General features: G+C 41.0%; 1 protein-coding gene across 6 annotated transcripts in view; it reads left to right on the top strand.

Moving 5' to 3' along the window:
- MAP3K4 (mitogen-activated protein kinase kinase kinase 4) overlaps nt 1-22933 on the top strand; it is a 138976-nt gene that overhangs the window by 35600 nt on the left and 80443 nt on the right. For 2 of the 6 annotated variants that reach the window (XM_046670635.1, XM_046670633.1), the window contains exon 1: nt 20-428. The exons of 1 other annotated variant lie outside the window; for it this stretch is intronic. In XM_046670635.1, coding sequence (XP_046526591.1) covers nt 289-428 — 140 coding nt within the window. In that variant the 5' untranslated portion in view covers nt 20-288. Of the gene's footprint in view, nt 1-13; nt 429-22933 lie in introns of those variants that run through there. 3 more of the 6 variants (XM_046670636.1, XM_046670630.1, XM_046670632.1) reach the window with 3 other exon arrangements.

Genomic DNA, 22933 nt, shown 5'->3' with positions numbered 1-22933 from the left:
GGGGCCGCTCCCTCCGCCCCGCCCCTCGCCGGTCCGCCCGCCAGCCCGCCCGCCGGCTCGAGCGCCCGCCGCCGCCGCCGCCGCCGCCCTGGGAGGCTTGTCCCTCGCCGCCCGCCGTAGCCCGGCGCTGGCCGGTCGCCGTCTCCAAGATGGCCGCGGCGCGAGCGGCTCCTGCGGCGGGCTAGAGGCGGAGGCGGAGCCGAGTCACTCCCGCACTTCGGGGCTCCGGTGCCCCGCGCCAGGCTGCAGCTTCCTGCCCGCCGCGGCCATGCGGGGCTCCGTGCACGGATGAGAGAAGCCGCCGCCGCCGCCGAGCTGGTGCCCCCGCCCGCCTCCGCCGTCACCCCCGCCGCCGCCATGGAGGAGCCGCCGCCGCCGCCGCCGGAACCCGAGCCCGAACCGGAGCCAGAGCGCTGCCGGTCGGCGAGGTGAGTGGGGCCGCCGCCCAGCGCCCACGGCGGGGCTCGTCCTGGCCCGGGCTCGGTGGGGGGCCGAGGGGGCGTGGGGGCCTCTGCTTCCCGCCAGGTGCTGGGGGCAGCATCCAGCTCCCGGGCCGGGCCGGAGGGCGGGGTGCAGCCCCGGGACCCGGGCGCCGAGGCCGGGGGTGCCGGGGGTCCCGTGCCCGGGCGCCCAGCCTGCTGGCCCTCCCTGCAGCTTCCCTGCTCGCCCGGAGCGTGGGGGGGACTTGGGTCCTGCGGGAGCTGCGACCCCTCTGTCGCCGCGAGCTTCGGAGCGGGGGCCGCGCCGAAATTGCTCCATCGGTGCTAGAGGAAAATGCGCCCTCTTCCTCCGCCCCTGTTCAAGTAAAGAAGTCGACGCTGGGGAAGCAGATACGCACTGTTTCCCCTCCGTTTTCCTCCTGCCCTTCTTTTGCCCCCTGTCCAAGCATGCCTGCTGCCTCTCCTGGAAGAAACTGCCCTTCGTCTCTGCAAACGGGCAGGTTGGTTTCTCTTTCTGAGGGCCCGTACCGGCCCTTCGGTGGGAGCATTGTGCCGATTGTTGCTCACACGTGAACGTAAACTAAAGGATTGATTTGTCTAAAACTTTACGACCGCACGAAGCTCGAAGATGGAACTTTGGTACCCGGAGCATTTGTTGCATTCTGTTCCTTAGAGGTTCTATTGATTAATTTTATGCCATTGTTTTAAAAATTGGGAGATCAAACTCACCATAACTAAGAAAGAATTTCCCTCCTCTTTTATGCTTGTGTTTGTATGTTCAAATGTCCTCTTACCCCGTCCTTTGCATCCCACAGTAAACTTGCGAACTGCTGCCCCCTGTCCCCTCCAAGGAAAATACTTGCACAGCTCCTCCTGTATCTTGCTGTCTTGCTCTGTTGTTCCAGGAATAAGGCAGTTAAGCGTCCTCTTTCTTTTTTCTGCTTAAAGAAATTTTAAACAAAGTCTGTAGCTGTCGTTGAAACTGAACACAGGAACCGCGTTCTTGCTTGGCATGACCCAGTCGGTCCCAACAGTTTTATTTTATGCTTATAAACTGTGAAGAAAGTCGTTCTTCATTTTCCTTAATTCTCAGGTAGTTCTGAGATACTCCTGTGAGCTTTTAAGGAACAACTTCTCTAAATAATGGTACATGGTGTAATGAAATTCGTTTTGTTTTGAATACATCTAACATTTTTAGAAGTTTTGTCAGAAAATTTATTGTGTTAATTTGTTAGTCGATTCAGTCGTGGAGCATTTTGACTCCTTTAAGTTGTTCTTTAAAATGTAATAGTGAATGCTTCCTAAATGCTTATGTACCATTTTCTTGAATCCTTATAACAACCCTATGAGGTAGGTCCTGTTATTATCTCTCTTTTACAGATGAGGAAACTGAGGCATGGAGGTTAAGGATCTTGTCCAGGGTTTCACAGGTGGTAGTGAAGTCAGGTCTGGCTGCACATTCCATGCTCTTAACCACCAGGAAGAAGCGGTGTGCTTTCATTATCCACATCGGCAGATCAGAAGTTATAATTCTGTATAACCTATACTTTGGGAAAAAATGGATGTGAACATTCTTAGGTAAAGGTAAAAAGGACAGGGGAAAGTCAAAATGTGCCATAAAAATGACTGTTTCTCCAGTGATAAAAAGAAACCTTGATTTTTCAACCAGGTTTATTTCTGATTTGTTATAGTAAAAATAGGTCAGGATAATGGGCTTCATCCAACTATAAGTGAACAGCAGTGTACAGAACAAGAAGATCTTAGAAATATTTTTCTTAGCAACATTGCAGTTAATTTTACAATGGCAAATTTCTAAAACAGATTACTCAACAGGGCGCTTGTTTTCTCTTTCATACACCCTCATTGTCACCACCACCTCTTCAATACGCAGAGCTGACCTCTGGCAAACTTACTGTAGATCATTAGTAAAAGATGCTTCAGGAGTTCTGCGATTTGTTTACTTAATTCCTTTTGTTTGTGTTTTTAACCGTTTTAAAAAAGCTCAGCATGCATGTTCAAAATGTGGTGGATGCCACATTTTTACACATTGGAGATCAATAATACGGTGATCTGTGCTACCAGGTTAACCGGTTTGGGGACAGACCTGAATAAAGCTCTGTCTGCCATCTTTGTTCAGATTCTTGATGTCAGTGTGTCATTGATGAGGAAGACTGTTCCAGTGCACAGGTCTTTTGTAGAATGCAGGCCTGCACATGTTGGCCAGTGCACCACTGCGGGAGGTGCCAGCCCCACGCATCTGCTCCGTGTGTGCTGACGGGAGAGTTATGCAATGACCAAGGGACACAAAACAGGTCGAGAGGTGATAGTGCTCTGTGATAGTTTTGCTGCTTATTGTCACTTGTGGGTACTTCTTGTCCTTATTTTTGATGAAGAACTCATGATAACCATAGTAGTTGTTATTGCTAGTGGTTGAACCTAGAAGTAAACATTCCTTATAATTTCTTTTTCAAGCTTTGGGTCAGTTGTAGGAGGATCCTGAGATTAAAAGGAAAGCTATTTACACTAATTTGGAACAATTTGCTTTCATGATTTCTTGACTCTGAATTTAAAAAAACATAGAACTTGGGTATTAAGGCTGATATAAGACTGTTCCTATCTACAAACCTTTCATTTAGAATTATTTATGTTAAAAATAACCTCATTGTTCTCACTTATTGACCTTGTAAAGTTCATGTTACATGAATTTAGGAATAACTTGTTTTCTTTACCAATGACCTTATCTATTATTTGCTTGATATGGTTCTTCCAAGTTCATTTGAAAAAATGGGTTTCACTACTAAAAAAGTACTTGCATATCCTATCACTCCTAGGTGATTTGATCTCTCTCTCAAGTTGAATGTTTCCTTTGACCCTGCATGTTTCAGTCTTGACATTGGATGTCACCTATTCTCCCTAGCGAAATCCACCTTACGGTGCTGGTGCCGCTGCGGACTGTCGGACTGTCGTGGCTGCTTCAGTGCTGGGCGTGGCTTGAGACCATTACAGCAGTAGATACCGTGGGTCGGGGTGGCTTTCGGCAGAGAAGCAGTGACCACACAGCAGTAACAAAGGGCTCCAGTGATGGCAGAAGCTCCCTCATGCCCTGAAATGGGGACAGCTGGTCTCTCAAGAAGGACTTTGTGGTTCCCTTTAATTGTCATGTCGTTAGAAGTTGCTTCTACTTCCTTCACGTGTGTTCTCTTGGTTTCTTGTAAATCTTGTTCTGAGCTCTACTGAAATATGGGGATATAAGATCTTGACTGCTTACAGGATGTTTTTGCCTTGATAACTTCCTGTTACTTAATAATTCCTCATTCCTCAGTGATTATCTTTTTTACTCATAGAGTTCTGTTGTCTTAGCCTTCTCATTTGACCAGGTGGTATGTATCCTTTTTTTTTGTCAGGAAGATTGGCCATGAGCTAACATCTGTTGCCATTCTTCCTCTGTTTTGCTTGAGGAAGATTGTCGCTGAGCTAAGATCTGTGCCAACCTTCCTCTATTTTATGTGGGATGCCACCACAGTGTGGCTTGATGAGTGGTGCTAGGTTCACGTCTGGGATCCAAACCTGCAAACTCTGGGCTTGCTGAAGCAGAGGGCACGAACTTAACCACTGTGGCGCTGGGTCAGCCCCAGTATGTATCCTTTAGTTTATATCATTGTGAAATTTCAGTGGTACATTATTTCTTGTCTGTCACAACATGGTTGCTCCCCTTCACCCCCTCTGTGCACCCCTCAACCCCCTTCCCCTGGTAACCGCTGAACTGTTTTCTTTGTCCATGTGCTTGTTTATATTCCACATATGAGTGAAATCATCTGATGTTGGTCTTTCTCAGTCTGGCTTATTTTGTTAAGCATAATTCCGTGCAGGTCCATCCATGTTGTTGCAAATGGGATGAATTTGTCTTTTTTTCTGGCTGAGTAGTATTCCATTGTATATATGTATACCACATCTTCTTTATCCAGTCATCAGTTGATGGGCACTTGGGTTGCTTCCACGTCTTGGCTATTGTGAATAGTGCTGCAATGAACATAGGGGTGCATATGTTACTTTGGATTGATTGTTGATTTCAAGTTGTTTGGGTGGACACCCACTTGTGGGATAGCTGGGTCATATGGTAGTTTTTTTTTTCTTTTAAAGATTTTATTTTTTCCCTTTTTCTCCCCAAAGCCCCCCGGTACATAGTTGTGTATTCTTCGTTGTGGGTTCTTCTAGTTGTGGCATGTGGGATGCTGCCTCAGCGTGGTCTGATGAGCAGTGCCATGTCCGCACCCAGGATTCGAACTAACGAAACACTGGGCCGCCTGCTGCGGAGTGCGCGAACTTAACCACTTGGCCACGGGGCCAGCCCCCACATATGGTAGTTTTATATTAGTTTTTTGGGGAATCTCCATACTGTTTTCCATAGTGGCTGCACCAGTTTGCACTCCCACCAGCAGTGTGTGAGGGTTCCCTTCTCTCCACACCCTCTCCAACATTTGTTATTTTTAGTCTTAGTGATTATAGCCATTTTAACAAGCGTAAGGTGGTGTCTTAGTGTAGTTTTGATTTGCGTTTCCCTGATGATTAGTGATGTTGAGCATCTTTTCATGTGTGTATTGGCCATCTGTATTTCTTCTTTGCAAAAATGTCTGTTCATATCCTCTGCCCATTTTTTGATCCGGCTGTTTGTTTTTTTGTCGTTCAGTTGTATCCTTTTTAAAGACGCTTTCATGTTGCCAATCAGTAGGCCGTTGGAAATTGTTTCTTTAAAGAGAAAAGACCAGAGCTGTCAGAAAAGGGATTTGGCCTATGGCTGCTGTGGATCTTTCTGAGCTAGCATTCCCTTGGCAGGGTAAAGTAGAGAAGGTCCAGGTCCTGTGCTTCGGCTCCTTGTCAGCTTTGTCCACACCTGGTGGGTTGGTGTCTTTCCTTACTGATAGAAAGCCAAAGTGTCCTTAAGGGATTGATTGGTAAGCATGACATCAGCAAGGGAAATTAGTTGCGTGATCCTAGTGACTAAAGTTAACAGACCAGAGAGGCTGGCTTACATCCTTCGCAGGCGTCCCCCTGCTCCTCGTATGAGAGGCATGTGACAGAATCTTACTCTGGTTTTCATTTCCCGAGACTTCACACAGGCTGCTTTTTTCCTCTTGTCACTGACTTCCCTCAAATGGTTGGGTTATAGTGTGTGTGTTTTTAATCTTCAGTCTTACTTTAATTAAATTGTGACAAACCTTGCTTTTCCTGCTTTACTTGGAGGTATATTGTATCCTTGTCCCTAAAGACATTTGTTTAAATAACCCTCAGGTGGCGAGTCTCAGAGGATGGCGTAAGTGTCTCCACCTTCCCCATAATCCACCCCCTGCTGCCGCCCCCCACAAAGAAGCCTTTGGCATAATTTCTGAGAAAGGTGTGGCACAGATGGCAGCGGTTGGTGCTTTCATAAATGCCTTTTGACTCTTGTGAGTATTGTGTTCAAAAAAGATCATGATGGTATGTGGTTTGTCTGGATTTAGTTATAAAATTAAATTTAAGAACTTTCGAACCACATCAGAATTCTGTGCAGCTATTAAAAACCATGTTTCTAAGAAATAGTCAGTGACATGGGAAAATACTTTGTGTAAATCCTTCTAGAGAAGTCCTTACAGATGAGTGGGACCTGAGTATCTATTTTTAAAAAGATTGTCGAGTACTTCTGATGTGTATATACCTAGCACTGTGTTCGGTGAGAAAAGCGGATTGTAACACTGTGGTTGCGGAAGATGTTAGTCAGAATTTGAGACAGCTGCTCAGCTCATCTCTCTCCACCGGCTGTGTCTGTGCTGCCTCCATCTTCCCTCCCCTCCATTCTCACCTCTCTCAACTCTAGCTTCAAGGTTCGCATTGCAGCTGCCCTCTGCTTACACACTCCTGGCTATAAGGGTGCACACTTGACCCAAGCCGGGCCATTAGGGTTCTTTCCTGGGGTTTTTCAAATTGAAGCTGGGGGAGAGAAATGCTGTTTAATAATCAAAATGTTTACTGTGGAGTCCTGGGCCTAGAGCCAGCTCCCTGAAGCTGTGGTCACAGTCTCGGAGAGAAGTGGTTTGGTCTCAGGCAATGACATTAACCCCCAGAGAAGAGCAGAGAGACCAAAAGAGGTCTTTGGCCAGTTTCCTTTTATGCTAGGTTCACCCCCATTTTTCTCTTGATTTGATATGTGAGTTAATAAATTCTCTACTTTTGCTTAGACTGTTAATAATTTGAGTTGAGTGTCTTAAAAATCCTAAGTAGTATTCAGTATGATCCCGTTTAAGAAAAAGTGTATATGTGCATAGAAAAAAGATTAAAAGGATACATACTAATTTTTTCCTAAAATTTTTTAATGAACATGTTACATTTATTTTTTTAATAATAAAAAGCTAGTTGTGTAATCCAAATTCTTGTATATTTATAATTATGTTTCCTTTCTTTGAATTGTTACTAAAATTGAAATGGATAAGATTATGTATGTTGTATGAAGAGAATATTGTTGCCAAATTTTAAATTAACTTAAGTTTTCCTTTTTAAAATTTATTTTTACTATTGATGAGCTATCTGAACTGACTGTCGAGATGGTTCTCTTTAATTTTTTAGTTCTTCTTGGGAAACAGAATTTGTACATTAGAAACAACTGCAATAACAAAATAAACAAAAGGCTTGCTTTATGGTGGCCTTTTACATTTATAGAATATTATTTAGAATCTGTAACTGTATTCTCAACATGTATGTTGTGTTAAATGCTTTCCCCCTTTTTGAGAGGCATATTTGAAACCACTATTTTAAAAGGAACATTATTCCTCTGGAAAGTAGGTGTGGTAGGTACATTCTTCTATTTCCCACAGACTCACACTCACACTCCTGTAATGCAGTGCAATTTGCCTTTAGATGTTTACTCACTAGCTGCATAGGCAAAATGAAATTTTGTTTTAGAGCTATAAGAACATCATTTGTCATATTTTGCAGACATCAGTAGAAGTATTAGTCTCGTGGGTCAGGATGCCAAATGTTTATAAAGTGGCAGGGAAAGCTGTTAAGAATATATTAGGCATTCTATCAAAAGTGTTTCATAAGTGGGTTTCATTTGAGCATAATTTCAGAAGAACTAGACCTTCTGTGAGCAAAGTGCGTATTAAGCTTTGAAGCTGATCAGATTTGATGTTTTCAGTGGAGCTTTTTTTTTTGCATGTGAGCAGGCCATTTGAGGATACTGCTGAGCTGTCGAATGTTCTGAATAGGGCTTGTTAGAGGACAGCCCGTTTAGAGATGTAAAATTAAGAGAGATTGTCAACCTTTTTAGTCTTTCAGTGGAAGCGTTTTGTAAGAAAATTTAATACATGCTTTATTTTTATTGTACCATTAAAAATCCTAAAGTCTTTTTAAGTAGGAACATAAATGTATGAGGACATAAATTTTTTATGTAGGAACATTAAAAAAAAACTCTCACATATAATTTGGTTTTCTTACAAAATTTTGAGAGTTAGTTTCTTGAGTGTATAAGTATTTAGTTCTTCAAATAAGGAATTAAGCACTTACGAATGAAATCTTATGGGTGGTAGGACTCTTAATTCATTTAGTCCAATTTCCTAGCCATTGCTTATAGACTTAGGAGAGTTTAGAGCTGGAAGGGAAGTTAGAGATCATCTGGATCGTGTTCTTTATTTTAGAGATGAGAAAACCAACCTAGAGAGGCTGCGGCTTCCCCAAGGTCAGAGCTGAGAACCCAGGCCTCGCTTATGGCCCACTGCTCCCCTTGTTAGGGTCCAGAGCTGAAGATGCTCTGCAGTCACCTGAGCGCGCAGCCCAGTGTCAGCTCAGCCCACACACCCAGTCACTCAGCAGCTGAGGGATACTGTATTTTCTGGATTAATCAGAACTTTGCAGGAGAGAGCAGTGATGAAAGATTCATTTTCAGGGAAAAAAAATGCAGAAAACCCCTGAAATCTCCCCCCAATTCATTGTATATAACTTTTTTTTTGCCATGAAACTTTTATTTCAAGTTCACAGGAACCAATGCTCAAACCTTTTTAGATATCTTGTTATTCTTTTCTGTGTTCAGTCTCTAGACTAAGCAGACAGTAGACGGTAATTTCTTTTCGGTGGTGGTAATGTTGAAACTCTGGCAGTAAGAAATACATTTTACGGCAGTATGTGTGTGCTCCATAACTGAAATAAAATTTACGAAACAATATTTGACCTTGTGAAATTTGATGCACTCTGATAATTCTTGTTCTCTTCTGTTCTATGAAAAAATTGTTCCTCATCACCCATTAAATTGACGTTGTTACTCACAAATGGGTTGTGACTGTCAGTTTGAAAAACATAGCTCTACCAAAAATAAGAAAAGATGCTGCCGTATTCTGTCCCTTGTCCCTGGAGACTGAGTCAGGAGAACAGGCACAGTACTTACCCACTCAATGATCAAAAGGAGTTTTGAAGAAGCTAGGCGAGGTTAGGATCCTAGTATTTCTTCCTTGAAAACAGCATTCTTTCCCAAAGGCAAGGCTAAGAATGCATCTTTCTCCTTCTCTTTCAAGGTTGCTCTCTTGGTTGCTTATCCTTAAACACAAGAATTGTAAAGATGAGTTTAAAGTTTAGGATTAATTTTAGAGTAAAATTGGGGTTGCAATATATGAGTACCTTAAGTAATTTGTTCATTTCCCCCAAAACACTGATCTGTATTTAATTTTTTTCAAATAGAGCAATCCTGAAGAAAAAAAAGGAACCCATTTTCTTTGTGTGTGTGTGTGTGTGTGTGTGTGTGTCTGTGTCTACGGCAGTTTTCACTGCAGGGAGACGTATTTTTAAGAAAAAGGTGACCTGGAGTGTTGTCCCTTGCCCTTCCTTCAGCCTGATAATTCTTTCTCCTCTTCCGGCTCTTCTCTCAGGCAGTGCTTACTTTGGGTCAAGCTTCCCTTGACCTCTCCCCTCACGCCCTTCCTCCTAGACTAAATTAGGTCCTTCTGTTAAAACTCCTCACAGTCCCTCTAGTTTTCCACCATAGAGCGTGTCACCATTTGTCATTATATATTTGTAGGAGTGTTTGTTTACTGTCTCTTGCCTTTGGTAGACATTAAACTCCATGAGGGCAGGGACATTGTTTGGCTTACTGTTATATGCGAGTCCCTGGCCCAGTGTCTGACAGTTGGTAGGCTCTCTCCATCTCTCCACCAGGCCAGTTAGGTGAACGAGGCAGGGAGCGTAGTGGTTAGAGCATAGGTTTTGGTGTTAGGCTTTGAATCTTACCTTTTGATTGATAGCTGTATGATTTTGGGAAAGTTATTTAACCTCTCTCAGACTCAGTTTCCTGATGTGAGAAACAGGAATAATAATAGCACGTACTTCTTAGGTTGTTAAGAATAACTGAAATAACCTTTTATATAAAGTGCTCGGGAAGTATTAGCTGTCATTATTACATTTCTCTTCCTTCCTTTTTGGTTTAACATGAGAAATGGAGAAGTCCCTCGTAATTAATTTTCTTAAAAAGCCATCAGCTATGCTTTGAGGCTAGATACTCTTGAAAATAGCTGCAATAGTCTGTGTTATACAGGAAACACTATGTCTGCGGAAGTCATAGAAGGGAGAAACAAGTTTTTGGGGCATGGCTTTTCCAAAATCCCTCTTTACTTCAGTTGTGATTTATTTTGCATGTTATTCCTAAAGGTGTTGAAATTTGACCCCTTGGAGGGTCATAAATCATGCTACTAACATCAGAAGTGTAACCCTACTAATTGAATGACTTGTTTAGGTCATAGGCACAGCTCAGGCTTTTTCTTTGGAAGTTCTTTTTAGCTGTTTATTTAACTTGACATGTCTCTACAACTTAGATTAATACTATTTTCATTTTTTAAAATGTTTTACACTGTATTTAAGAATATTTTCCAGATTGATCTAGCTGCTGCCTCAGAAAAGCAAATGAAATTGTTCGATTAATAAAACTAATCAGTTAGAAATCTCTGATTATAAAAGCAGTGCATGTCTATTGTGGAAAAATATGAAAAATATGAAAAGTATAAAGAAGAAAATAACTAATTATAATCTTACCATCTAAAAATAGTTACCTTTAACATTTTGGCATATTTCTTTCCAGGGCTTTATGTGTATGTGTGTGTGATATATATATATATTTTTTTTCCTCCACAAACTTATCTTTAGAAGCTACCATATCATGAGCACGTTCCCATGTTGTAAACATATATAATTACAAACAATATTCATCTTTATGTGTATATCATAATTTAATTGTTCTTAAATTGTTTTATGACATATGTTTCCACTTCTTACTATTGACATGATAAAAATCTTTATGTAAACTTTTCAGTATTTTAGATTATTCCGTTCTTTTTTTTTTATTATTTTTATTTTTCCTTTTTCTCCCCAAAGCCTCCTGTACATACTTGTGTATTTTTAGTTGTGGGTCCTTCTAGTTGTGGCATGTGGGACGCCGCCTCAGCATGGCCTGACGAGCCGTGCCATGTCCTTGCCCAGGATCCGAACTGGCGATACCCTGAGCCACTGAAGCGGAGCGTGCAAACCCAGCCACTCGGCCATGGGGCCGGCCCTCGATTATTTCTTTAAGATAGATTGCTAGATCATAAGATATTTAGAGTTTTAAGACTGGAGACATGTTGCCACATTGCTCTTTAGAAAGGTGCTAAGTTGTTATACTCACACCAGCGTAAAAGAGAAAATACACTGGACAGTTTGAGTTACAGAAGCATAGTCTCCTAAATTATCTTGAGTTATAGGTAGTTTAAGAGAAAAGAGAAAGAGATTTCATACATATCCAGAAAATAAAACGTTAATAAAGCAACAGCATTCCAAGCAAAACCCACAGTCATCCTTCGTCAGTTCATTCAGGCTTATCCGGTTTTCATTCTCGTTGATGTTCAGTTAGCAGTCTCATGCATCCATCTTCTTGACTAGAGTTCTAGAAATCCTGACTCAGTCCCCTGGTATAACCTCAGAGTTGTTTAAACACGCCATCAGAAGCCTGTCCCCAAAAGCACCCAGCAGAGTCCCTCCCCACGGCCTCTGAGACAGCCCTTCTCTGTGGAGGACAGCGGCTGGCTGCAGGTGCTCTCAGGGGAGCAGCAGAGTAAAAGCAAACGGGTCTGTAGGGGATGGAAAACTTAAGGTGGCTCTGGTTAATTTATCACTTGTAGCTTTCAAAAAGGGAATATCTGTTGAGGATTCCTTACAAGATTAAGGCAATAGATAAGAAAATTCGGTTGTTTCTGTAACATGCAAAACAAGATAAAAGCCAGTCCAAAATTTTTTTAGACACAGCATTTATAAACAGTGATTAGCTCTATTGTCAAGAAAGAGTGGATATTGTGTCTAATTTATGAAAATGAAGAACACACAATCTTTATAGAGAAAAAAGATTTTCAAATGTAACATATAATAGTCCTGATATAATATATCAAGAATATACCAAACATGTAGTTAGAATATACCAAGAATATATGAAGGATGTGAAGTAAAGAGATTCTGTAAGTCTGGAGTAGGTCCTAAACATCTGTGGATGTTAATAAAACTCCATAGGTAAGTGACGTGAATCTCCAGTTGAGAACCGCTGGCTTAGAAGATCCTAGATTCAAATGAAAGAAGTTGCAACCGAGTAAGCGTGGAGCAAACATAACTGAAGTATGCCTGAGAACACTGTGCTTTTGTCTAATATCAAGCAAAGTGGTTCCAGCACTCTGATAAACAGAAGTGTCATGGACAGTGAGGGTATTGACAGTTCTCTACGAACTTCCTATACAGCAAACCATTCCTGAAATAGTTACCACATCTTACCCACAAATTTGACGTGGGAAGGCTAAGCCTCTCCTCTGATTTGATTAAGTCATCAATAGTAACGCATCAGATACACTTAATTGTTTCTAGCACCTCTCATTTGACAGGGTGAAAGAACAAATCCTTTGTAATTTTCCAGTGGCCCTCTGGGAAGTCTTAAAGACAGTTTTAGGTATAAAAGATACCATTTAGGATTTGAGTTGGGGAAGGCAAAATATCAAAAGTTGTCAGGAGATTTGAACGCTTAAGGATAGGATCATGGACTACCAAGAAATAATACTTGGATATATATTTAACCAAAGCGACAATAAAGGTTCTAAAAGTAAACATGGAGGGGAGTGTAATGTGATTGTAAAGAACCTTTCCTGGATGAGAAACTTGTTTCTTAAATAATGAAGGACATAACATTCCGGCTATTGCAGTGTGGAAAACGTTCATTAATGGAGAATGTCTCAAAGAGGAAGGAGAAAACTTGCTTTATGAAACATGGGAATCGTGGAGGAAGACAGGGGTGGGTCTTGTCTCATAACATGCGAGGACATGGCAGCCCTGTAGGTTAGCCACTGCTTGGAAGACAGAAAGGTGGGGGGATTTCTTACTCATTGCTCTCTTCCAGGACCACAGGGCTCAGATAAAATTCAGCAGTTATCCCAAGCGATGTGTGTAAGTGCCCAGCTGATTGTGTCCTCTGGAATGTTGAGTATCTTCATTTGTATCAAATAGTTTGAAGTAGGTTATTTAATTGTGAATATCTGGACGTAATCCTTATGAAAATCTGTAAAGAAAGTTTTCTCTTTTAAAAATTGCTTTGGTTCCTGTTTATTTTAGTGCTTTTGCTCTTGAATAGACTTAATTTCTAGCTGTCTTATGCTCATTTAACTTCTTGAAATTGAGCTTTTAAAGAGTAATATTTTAGCAAATATAAGACACCACTGATTGTAAGATGCAGTATAATTTTATATATCACTGAGGAAAGAATACTGCAATTAAACTATGACGCAATGCTTTTTATATCAGTTATAGGAAACGGTGCAATGTCAGAGGTGTTAAAATGTGGGAAAAATGTGCATTTTAAAGTCAGTGAAATATGAGAAAGCCTTGACTCTTGCTGTTTTAAACTTAATGTGATTCTATATGTGATATATAGGAAGCTGCTGACTTCCTCCACGCAACCTGTTCAGTTTATGAAGAGTGAAAAGAAAGTGGATGGTTGAAAGTGGGATAGGGTAGAAAGAAAGTGGGATGGAAGCGTTGTATTACATAATGTTTTGCATTATCTGGGTCTACCAGTAGGAACCTCTGTTTGGCAACTGCATACTGACTTCCATTGAATATTTTCTGATATTTCTATTCCAGGAAGCCGTTTGTGATCTTAATTAATTTAACCAGTCCTTTGTTGGACTTTTAGGGTGTTTCCATTTCTTTTTCTATTATAAACAACATTGTTATGAGCATTCTTTTCAGCTCAATCTTTATGTATATCCAAGATGTCTTATTAGAATAAAATCTTGGAAATGTAATTGCTATATCAAAGAGTTATGCATCTATATATACTTAGTTATAATCTGTTATTCTTTAAGTACGGAATTTTACATACTGAATTTGTATATATAAGAGAGGCAACTGTACAAACTGTGGACAGAATTTGATAATACAGAGATGAAAGAGAGAGGCCAGTTCACCAATTAGGCAGGACCCTGTAGGTTCCTTTCAGGTTTTTTTATTTTAAATTTTTGTGTAATATTTATTGGTGTATAATGTAACACAGACATTTGTTTATATATGAAATGTGTAGCCTGATAAATTATCCAAAAGTGAATGTACCCTTATAAAGATCACCAAGTGGAGAAATGGAACATGGGCAGCATCCTAGAAATCCCTTCCTGCCCCACACGGTCACGGCCCCACCTCTCCTCAGCGCCCTGACACTTACTGGTATTTTACATCTTTCTTGCAACATGATGTGTGTGAGATTCATTTATGTTGTTTTGGGTGGTAGTGGTTCTTTCCTTCTTGTTGCTGTAAAATAGTCGGTTGTGTAAATGTATTACAGTGTATTTATTCATTCAGGGTTTTTTCCCTATAGTAACTATTTTTAAGGGTACTGTTCAGTAGTGTTTAAGTACATTCATTCACACTTTTGTGCACCAAGTCTCCGGAACTCTCTTCATCTTGCAAAACTGAGACTCTGCTCATTAAATAACAACTCGTCCTCCGTCCCCCAGCCCCTACCACCCCCATTCTACTTTCCAGTCTCTCTGAATTTGCCTGGTCTAGGTGCCTCATGTGTATGGAATCATCAGTATTTGTCTTTTTTGTGACTGACTGCCTTCACTTAGCAGAATGTCCTCAAGCTTCATTTATGTTACAGCATGTGTCAGAATTTCCTTTTTAAGGCTGAATAATACTCCATTGTATGTATATACTGCATTTTGTTTATCCATTCATCTGTCCATGAACACTTGGGCTGCTTCCATCTTTTGGAGTGTGCATAATTTTAAAGATCTTTCATTTCTGCTGCCAAATACTCTTCAGAAAATTTGTGCCAGTTTTCATGAGGAAAATATGGCTTTATTCTTGCCATTACAATGATAATTTTTAAGTCTTTGCCAGTGTTTTGGTTACTTGTGAGGTTGAACTCTGTCTTGTGTCATTTAGTTACTTACATTTCTTCCTATTGTGTTTTAAAAATTGTTCATGTATCTTTCTTCTTCTCTTGACTGTGAACTACTTGAGGGTGGTGACTGTCATCTCAGATGTCCTGTTCATCTGTGAAGTGCCTAGGACTGTGTCTACCACATGAGATGCCTAGGGTTCGTAAATAAATGAATACGTTTGTTTGGGGATAAGACTCATAAGACTGTATCCTTACAATATTTTTTGTTTTGTTATAACCTATTTTAAAAATATTTCTTAAAGTAGTTGCTTAGTAAATAGTCTCAAGTAGTATTTGATAGCTGGACTCAAGTAGCATTTGATTAGAAATTATCTCTGTTTTAAGCTTTTTTCTTGTTCTACATTTCTTAGGTTAAAACAGTATGTATTTTTTTCCTCAGATAGGCAGCCTTAAAAAGTTCAGTATAAATAAAAGTCATGTTGATGCATTAAATTTTTCTTTGCTATTTAGTCCTTAGCCCATCTGCGTTACGTGTGCGCTGGCCTACCCCTTATTTTCTTTTCAGTAGAGCAGATAAGCTTGACAGTACTTGTTAAGCCTCCGTTTAGGATCAAATCACTGATCCCTTTGCTGTACCTGCTATCATTAACCCTTGTTAAATGCTCAAACACTAACAGTTTGATTGTCTGGAAAGTTTGAAAAAGGGCTTACCCTGCCACGTGTCAGGTCTGATAGAAAGCGTTTTAAGCAGCTTTGAATTCACTGCTCTGGAACTCTCGGGTTAGGGGTCCTTGAAGGCCGTGAGCCTGTTCTTCCATGTGGCTTTGGTTGTGCTTTTTGTGCCTCTTTCCCCTCGGGATTGTTTGGAGGGGAGGATCCTTAGAGCATCGGAAGAGCTGCCAGAGAGAGAGCTCCGACGCTCTGTTGCTTCTGCTGACACAGTTCCCTGGGGCGTAACTCTAGAGGTGCTTGTGGGCGAGTGATGAGCGAAGAGGACAACAGAGAGGGTGAGTGTGGGCTGCAGGAGCCAGAGGTCCAGAGAAGGAAGAGGAGGCGGCAGAAAACAGGCTTTCTTACTCAGGGGAACCCGCTTGTCCTGATGGGCTCCTAAAAGCAAAGACTTACAAAGATTTTGAAAGTAAAATGCTTTTAAGGTCAGTTTCTCTGGTGCATGAATCAAGTCGACTCCTTTAACGAGAGGTTCCCAAACAGGCACTGAAGTTATCAGCCTGCAGTGAATCGATAAAGTGACAGTGTGGTGATTTTTTTCTGTACAGTTAAACTTACTTTCCAGGGTTAAATTGTATGTTTTTGGAGATGATGGTGGCAATAGATGTATACATTTTTAGTATCTTTCTTGGCAAAGTAAAATGGTAGCAGCCGTGTATTGGTTCCCTTTAAGTACCCCCATCCCCCATCGCACCGTTAATTTTGGATATCATGTCTTGAACTAAAATAATTAATTTAGAAACTGTTTAGTGATACTCATTAATCTGAAGAGGTAGGACCTCAGAAATAAATCGGGGAAAAATACTTCTGGAAACATCAGAAACATTTGCCATGAAGCTTCAGCCCGAACAGTGAGCTTTTACTTTGTAAAAGATGCCCTTAGAGTTTTACTTGCCTCTTTGAATACCTAGGTGTTCTTTAACAGAAAACCAAAAGGAATATGTGTGTACTGAGGAATGGTTACTAAAAATGGAGAGTCAGTAGCCTGATTATGTGAATGAAATTTAAAAACTCAACCGTAACTGTAGCGATTAGAAGTTGAGATGGCTCACTTCTTCATCCCATCTTACCCATTAAACCTCCTGTACCATTTAGTCATTTCCCTCGCAGGCTCACTCGTGTATGAAGTGCCTACTGTGTGTTAGGCAGTGCTGCGCCAAGACCATGGACTGCAGTGGTGGGTGAAATAGACCTGGGCTCTGCTTAGTTACCAGGCCCTCGGAGAGCTTTGATAAGGCCCTCGGAGCTTTCTGAGTTGGAGATCTCCCCACCCTCAGATTTAGCTAGAATTAGGGAGGCCATGAATTTCAGTTAAAGTCACATTTGTGAAGAGACCTCATACTGAATCCCTATATACATTTGCCACTCAACAGTAGCAGAATTTGAGGCACCTTTAAGCTTGAGGTCCAGGCCAAGTAGACCTGCTGAGCCCCTTCCCTTCTCGAATATAGTTTTCATCCACACTGAATATCTTCCCAGTTCCTGAACATGCTGTCGTCATTCTCAGTTTCTTGCCTTTGTGTAGATTGGTGCCTGTATGTCAGCTGCCCTTTCCTCTCTATTCTATTGGAGTCATTTCAAATGGTACTTATCTTATGAATATTCCTGTATTCCCCCAGGCAGATAGTACTTTTATTGTATATAAGCGTGATATAAAAGATTCCCTGCCTCCAAGGAAATTATAATCTAGTTAAGGACAAGAGATAAGGTAATGGAAACTTTCTAATTCATGGTCTGGTACAGAAATGGTAATAAATTTACGTGTGTCATCTGCCTGTGTGCTATCATTCAAGTGGTGTAATATGTTTTCTGTAAAGATTACAATGAACTTGTAAAATAGATGGGCATTTTCAAATGAGGAGAGTGAATCTTTAAGAAGTGTGTTAGTTTAGAATACCTGCAGCCAGGACTCAGGTATATTTGTTATACTTCAGAGTCTATGAATCTCTATTTCGTATGCTGTCTCCTCAGGCATAAATGTGAAAGGACGTGGTGAAGGATTTAAATAATAGTTTATTATATCAATATGAGATATCACAAGAATGATTAATTGCTAAGTAAATTATACAGGGGTGAGAAAAGGTCATTTTAGGCTAAGGTGGGCATGAAATATTATCTGAACATATTGTGAGCATTTGCCGGGTTAGTAAAAATATGAAAACGTCCTTTTTCAGTGCTGCATCGTACTCGGTTTTGTGGTTGTATTGTGGATGACTTAAGTTATTCCCAGGTTCTCACTGTTCGGATGGCACTGCTGTGGACCTCTTGGTGCACAGCTCTGTCTGCTTTTGTAAAATCATTTCCTCAACATAGAATTCGAGAGGAGTTTGAACACTTTTAAGAGTTTTACTATCTAATATTAAACTTTTCCTTCTGGAAAGATTGTACAAAATGTAGAGGCCGTGAATAGCGCTTACCTTACTATACTCTTTCTGGCTTTGAGTGTTACAGAAAGTCTTTGCTAATGAAATAGGCCAGAGAGAGTTATCTTGTTCTAATTTGAGTGTCTGGTTACTAGCATAGGTGGAACCATTTTCATGTTTTATTGCTATTTAAATATATTTTGTGAATTACCTTTTTGTATTCTTTGCTTATTTTCCTCTTGATATCTTAGGGTTTTTCTTGGCAGTTTTAAATAAAGCTTTTATACATTAAGGACAATTTTTTTTCTCCAGCTTAACTTTTTTTTTTTTTTGAGGAACATTAGCCCTGAGCTAACTGCTGCCAGTCCTCCTCTTTTTGCTGAGGAAGACTGGCCCTGAGCTAACATCTGTGCCCATCTTCCTCTACTTTGTATGTGGGACGCCTGCCACAGCGTGGCTTGACAAGCAGTACATAGGTCCACACCCAGGATCTGAACCAGTGAACCCCGGGCCACCAAAGTAGAAGGTGTGAACTTGACCAGTGTGCCACCGGGCCTGCCCCTAAATAATTTCCTTTAAATTTTCTTCCATTTCTTTAAAGCTAGAAAGTCCAACACACGAAATTAAGGGAAAATGATGTCAGGCCCATTTTCTAAAAAAATACCATAAAATACATTTGCTATGGTATTTTATGGAAAAATGGTATAGTTTACATATACTGTAAGCTATAAAAGATATATCTCCTTTTCGCTCATTCACCAAACCGTTGTGTCCATGTTTACTTAAAACCTTTTTCTCTAGAAGGTTTTGCCTTTATTGAATTTAGCGAAAGCCTTGATTATGAATCATTTAAATTAACCATGTGACTAAGTTATGGTTAGTTTGTTTTAATTAACCACTTTAATTAAAGTGTGGAGAGTGTGGAGGTTAGTGTCATTCCAAACATGAAACAACAGCGTATTACAAAAGATTGAAAATTACTCTTATTTGGTTAACTTCTTGAAATTTATGTGATTTTTAAGTCAGTTTCTTGTAAAGCTAGTGTACCTGGTTGGGAAGGGGGTTGTCTCTGTTCCGTGTGGAGTGGAAGCGACCTTTTAGCTGGGGCATCGATTTTGAATAAGCTGTGCATCTGATGCTTTTATCCTTTGAGTATCTAATGTATGTTGGGACGAGGTATTTTGGAAAGAACTCTCCTAAATGTCTGGTAAATATTGTCTGAGTCAGTGCTGCTTAACCTTTTTTGGTTTGTAAACTGCATTTGAGAATCTGTTGAAAACTATGGATTCTTAACTCTGAAAAATGTACGTGATAAAAATTTGTATTCAGTTTCAGGGCACTCGTAGTGCCCATGATTGAGGTATAAAGTAATATAGTTTTGATACTTTAACTATTTTTTACATTCCCTATATTTTGTACATGTGGCATTTAATTATATACTGTGAGACATTTCTTTTCTGAAACTGTATGTGGGGTTTATATTTGGAAAACACAGGATTTTAGGCTTCACATTTCCAGTGAATTTCACATTGGCCTTATTTATTCAACTATGATTACCAATTATGTTCTTCTTAGCGAAGAAAACTATAAAATTAAAAACAGGAGCTTTTATTTTTTCTTCTAAAATTTTTTAAGATCCATTTAAGATTTTTCCCAGTTTATGTAGTTTTTAATTAGAAGAAAGTTATATTTTTCATGGGACAAACTTTATTTGTGTGTGTATCTTCAACTACGTCTTTGATGTTGGGTAGTGTTTTAGTTTGTAGATGTCAACTTGCCATTTTTAAGGATTTCATAATTTGTAAAGGCGTTGTTCCTCTCAAGTGAACAATTCTCTTTCTCTTTTGGGTCCCGGCAGGTGAATTGGTCTTGTTTATTGGAGTGGTGTAGACAGAATAGCTGTCTAGGGTGACTTCAAGACCGAATAGTTGAGAAGTCTAGTGTGTGAAGAAGTCAAAGTAGTGTTAGAAAGTTGTGTATGTCTGTGTGCCTGTCTGCTGGGGTAAGGTGATGTGGTAGAGGCTTTGACGAGAAAGGCAGGTCCACTCCTGCCCCTCCCCTGCCTCGTGCCCTTCATGGAGGCACCTTCCTGTCAGGACGAAGGGCACGGCGTCATCGGACCACCGCCCTCTCCTTTGGGTGCTCTTGCTCACTCTGCCCGCTCCGCTCTGGGCCATCATGGTCATCGGACCACCTCCCGCTCCTTTGGGTGCTCTTGCTCACTCTGCCCTCTCCGCTCTGGGCCATCATGGTCATCGGACCACTGCCCGCTCCTTTGGGTGCTCTCGCTCACTCTGCCCGCTCCGCTCTGGGCCATCATGGCCTTTCAGTTTCTCAGATGAGTCGTGTGCTCTTCTGTCTCAGATGCTTTCCACGTGCTGTTCCTTCTGTCTCAGCCACTTTTCCCTTACCTCTTCCAGTCAGTGCCTTCAGAGCTTTGAGTCTCTGTTTAAATGTTCCTTCTTTGAAGTCTTCTTTGTTATCTTCCTCCCTATTCTCCAGTCTTCTTTTCAACTGTAAATAAATAAATCATTAGAATAGTGATCCAAGAAGCAAAAAACCGAAAGTGAATAAAATAAAATAACATACATTTAAAGATTTGATAGCGTCTTCTATCTCATCTCTTAGACAAAATCCTGTTCTCAATGAAAAAAGTTAATTGTTAATTCAGAATTACTCTAGGGGTAGTTTATGCTCTTTTTTAGACATAAGCACACACAGATTTACATGAAATGAACAGAAACACCAGGAGCCTGATCTGATGAATGCTCTCTTGGAGGAACAGTAAATTGGCGTTCCAGCGAAGGCAGGGTGGTGTTCTTATCCTTGGTGGGGAGGTGAGTAGTTACCTAAACGAGAGAGGATTTGGATTAGATCTTTGATTGGATATGCAGAAATAAGTGGGTGAAGCAAAATCCTCACTTTTTTTCCTTTCTTAAATTGTAGCCAAGCTATGTCTCCCCAGACCTGAGTTTAGATTCAGGGTCTCATCCAGGCTAACACCTTCATTTATAGGTGAGGAGATTTAGACTTAGAGTGGTTAAAAGCTTTCACCAAAGATGTGAGCCCTAGAGCTGACCAGAGACCTAGATCTCTGAACTGTCCCCCAAGCTTTTTCTCCAGCCCGTAGGGACGTCTTTCCACAGGGGGGGGCAGTCCTCCGTGCCTCCCACTGGGAGAGGACAGGCATCCCAGTGACCTGAGAGCAAGTGGTGGGCCGAGGGTGGGAGGGCCTGGGCCTTGGGGTGACACCAGGACTCCAGTTCTGGCCCGGACACTTTCCAGTGGAGCGGACAAGTTCCCTTTACAACTCTTCCTGTTCTGAAACACAGTGATTGTGATAGTACCTGCGGGGGTCATTGGGAAGATTACATTGGATGACATTTGTAAAGTGCCTAATTGAGTGCCTAGTATGTAATAGGTATTTGATAATGAATACCTCTCATAATCAATGAGAATTGACCTTCTGGGCAAAAATCCCTTCCTAAAATGGTGCCATAAAGCTCTGGCGAGGATTCAGTGAGATTATATATGATATTTAGCATAGTGCCTGGCAGATGGTCAGTACTCAGTACCTAAAGGTAGCAATTATACTGTTAGAATGAAAATTTTTTATTACTGTGTAACAAATTGTACAGCTGATTAGAAATGTAGGTAGAAATCTGACACATATCCCAGTTTTGGAAGGGCCGATTTTAAATGGCATTTCTTCACCTACCACTTACATTTTTTTTACAGCCACAATCATTAGTTACATTGATTAAAAAAATTGCTTAATTTTATAATTAATGTTATATTTTTCATTTAGTCCTGGCTCTTAGTCTTTAATACTTGTACAGTAGCACCAAATTTATTCACCATTGTCCTGGAACTATTCCATATAATGTAATTAAATTAATTAATTTTAAAATAAACTTTTAATTTTAGAATAGTTTAGATTTAGAGACAATTGCAAAGATAGTACAGAAAATTTCCGTATATCCTGTGCCCGGTTTCTACTATAGTGAAGTTTTACATTACTGTGTACATTTGTCACAACTAATGAACCAGTGTTGACACATTATTTACTAACCGCTGTACTTTCTTCAGATTTCATTCATTTTCCCCTAATGCTCTTTTCCTGTTCCTGGATCCCATCCAGGACACCACATTACATGTAGTCATCATGTCTCCTCAGCCGCTTCTTGGCTGTTGCTGTTTCTCAGACTTGGCTGTTTTTGATGACTTCAACAGTTTTAAAGAGTACCAGTCAGGTATTTTTTAGACTGTTCCTCAGTTCGGGTTTGTCTGGTGTTTCTGTCAAGGTTTGATTGGAGTTAGGGGTTTGGGCAGACGACCACAGAGGTGAAATGCCCTCTGGTCGCATCGGGGCACATTACCATGATGGTGTTCACCTGGATCACCTGGTGGCGGCCGGTACGGAGTTTGCCAGGGTTCTGCCCGTAAGGTTGCTTTTCGGCTCTAGCTTTCCATAAAAGTGCAGCCCACACTTCGGTGGTGGGGAGCCAAACTCTACCTCCTTGAGAGGTAGTGTCTACATAAATTGTTTGGACTTTTTCTATCCAGGAGATTTGTCTCTACTCCCATTTATTGATTTAGTGATGATTTATATCAGTGTGGACTCGCAGATTGTAATCCAGGACTGTGTCATTTGTTTTCTTGCGGAGATTGTTCCAGCTTTGGCCAATGGCACTTCTTTCACTTGGCTCCGGGGTCCTTTTACTGTGCTCCCATTGGTTTGTTGTTGTTTTTTGAGCACTTCCTCACTTGCTGGCACTACAAGATGCTTCAGGCTCATGTTACAGCTTCCTTGCCCCAGTCCTGCACCAGCCATTTCTCCAAGGCGTCCCGGTTCTTTTACTGGAGTGTGGCATTGGACACCAAGATCTGGTTCCTGGATAAAAGAGCTCTTTCTGTGCTACTGTCAGCGCAGAGGTGAGAGATTTAATGTCCAAATCGTCCTAATTGCTTTTGTCACTTTT

The sequence above is a fragment of the Equus quagga genome, chromosome 8, assembly GCF_021613505.1.
Source record: "Equus quagga isolate Etosha38 chromosome 8, UCLA_HA_Equagga_1.0, whole genome shotgun sequence".
In the NCBI taxonomy this organism is placed as follows: domain Eukaryota; kingdom Metazoa; phylum Chordata; class Mammalia; order Perissodactyla; family Equidae; genus Equus; species Equus quagga.
The sequence above is the reverse complement of the archived record's forward strand: the minus strand, read 5'-3'. Positions and strand labels throughout refer to the sequence as shown.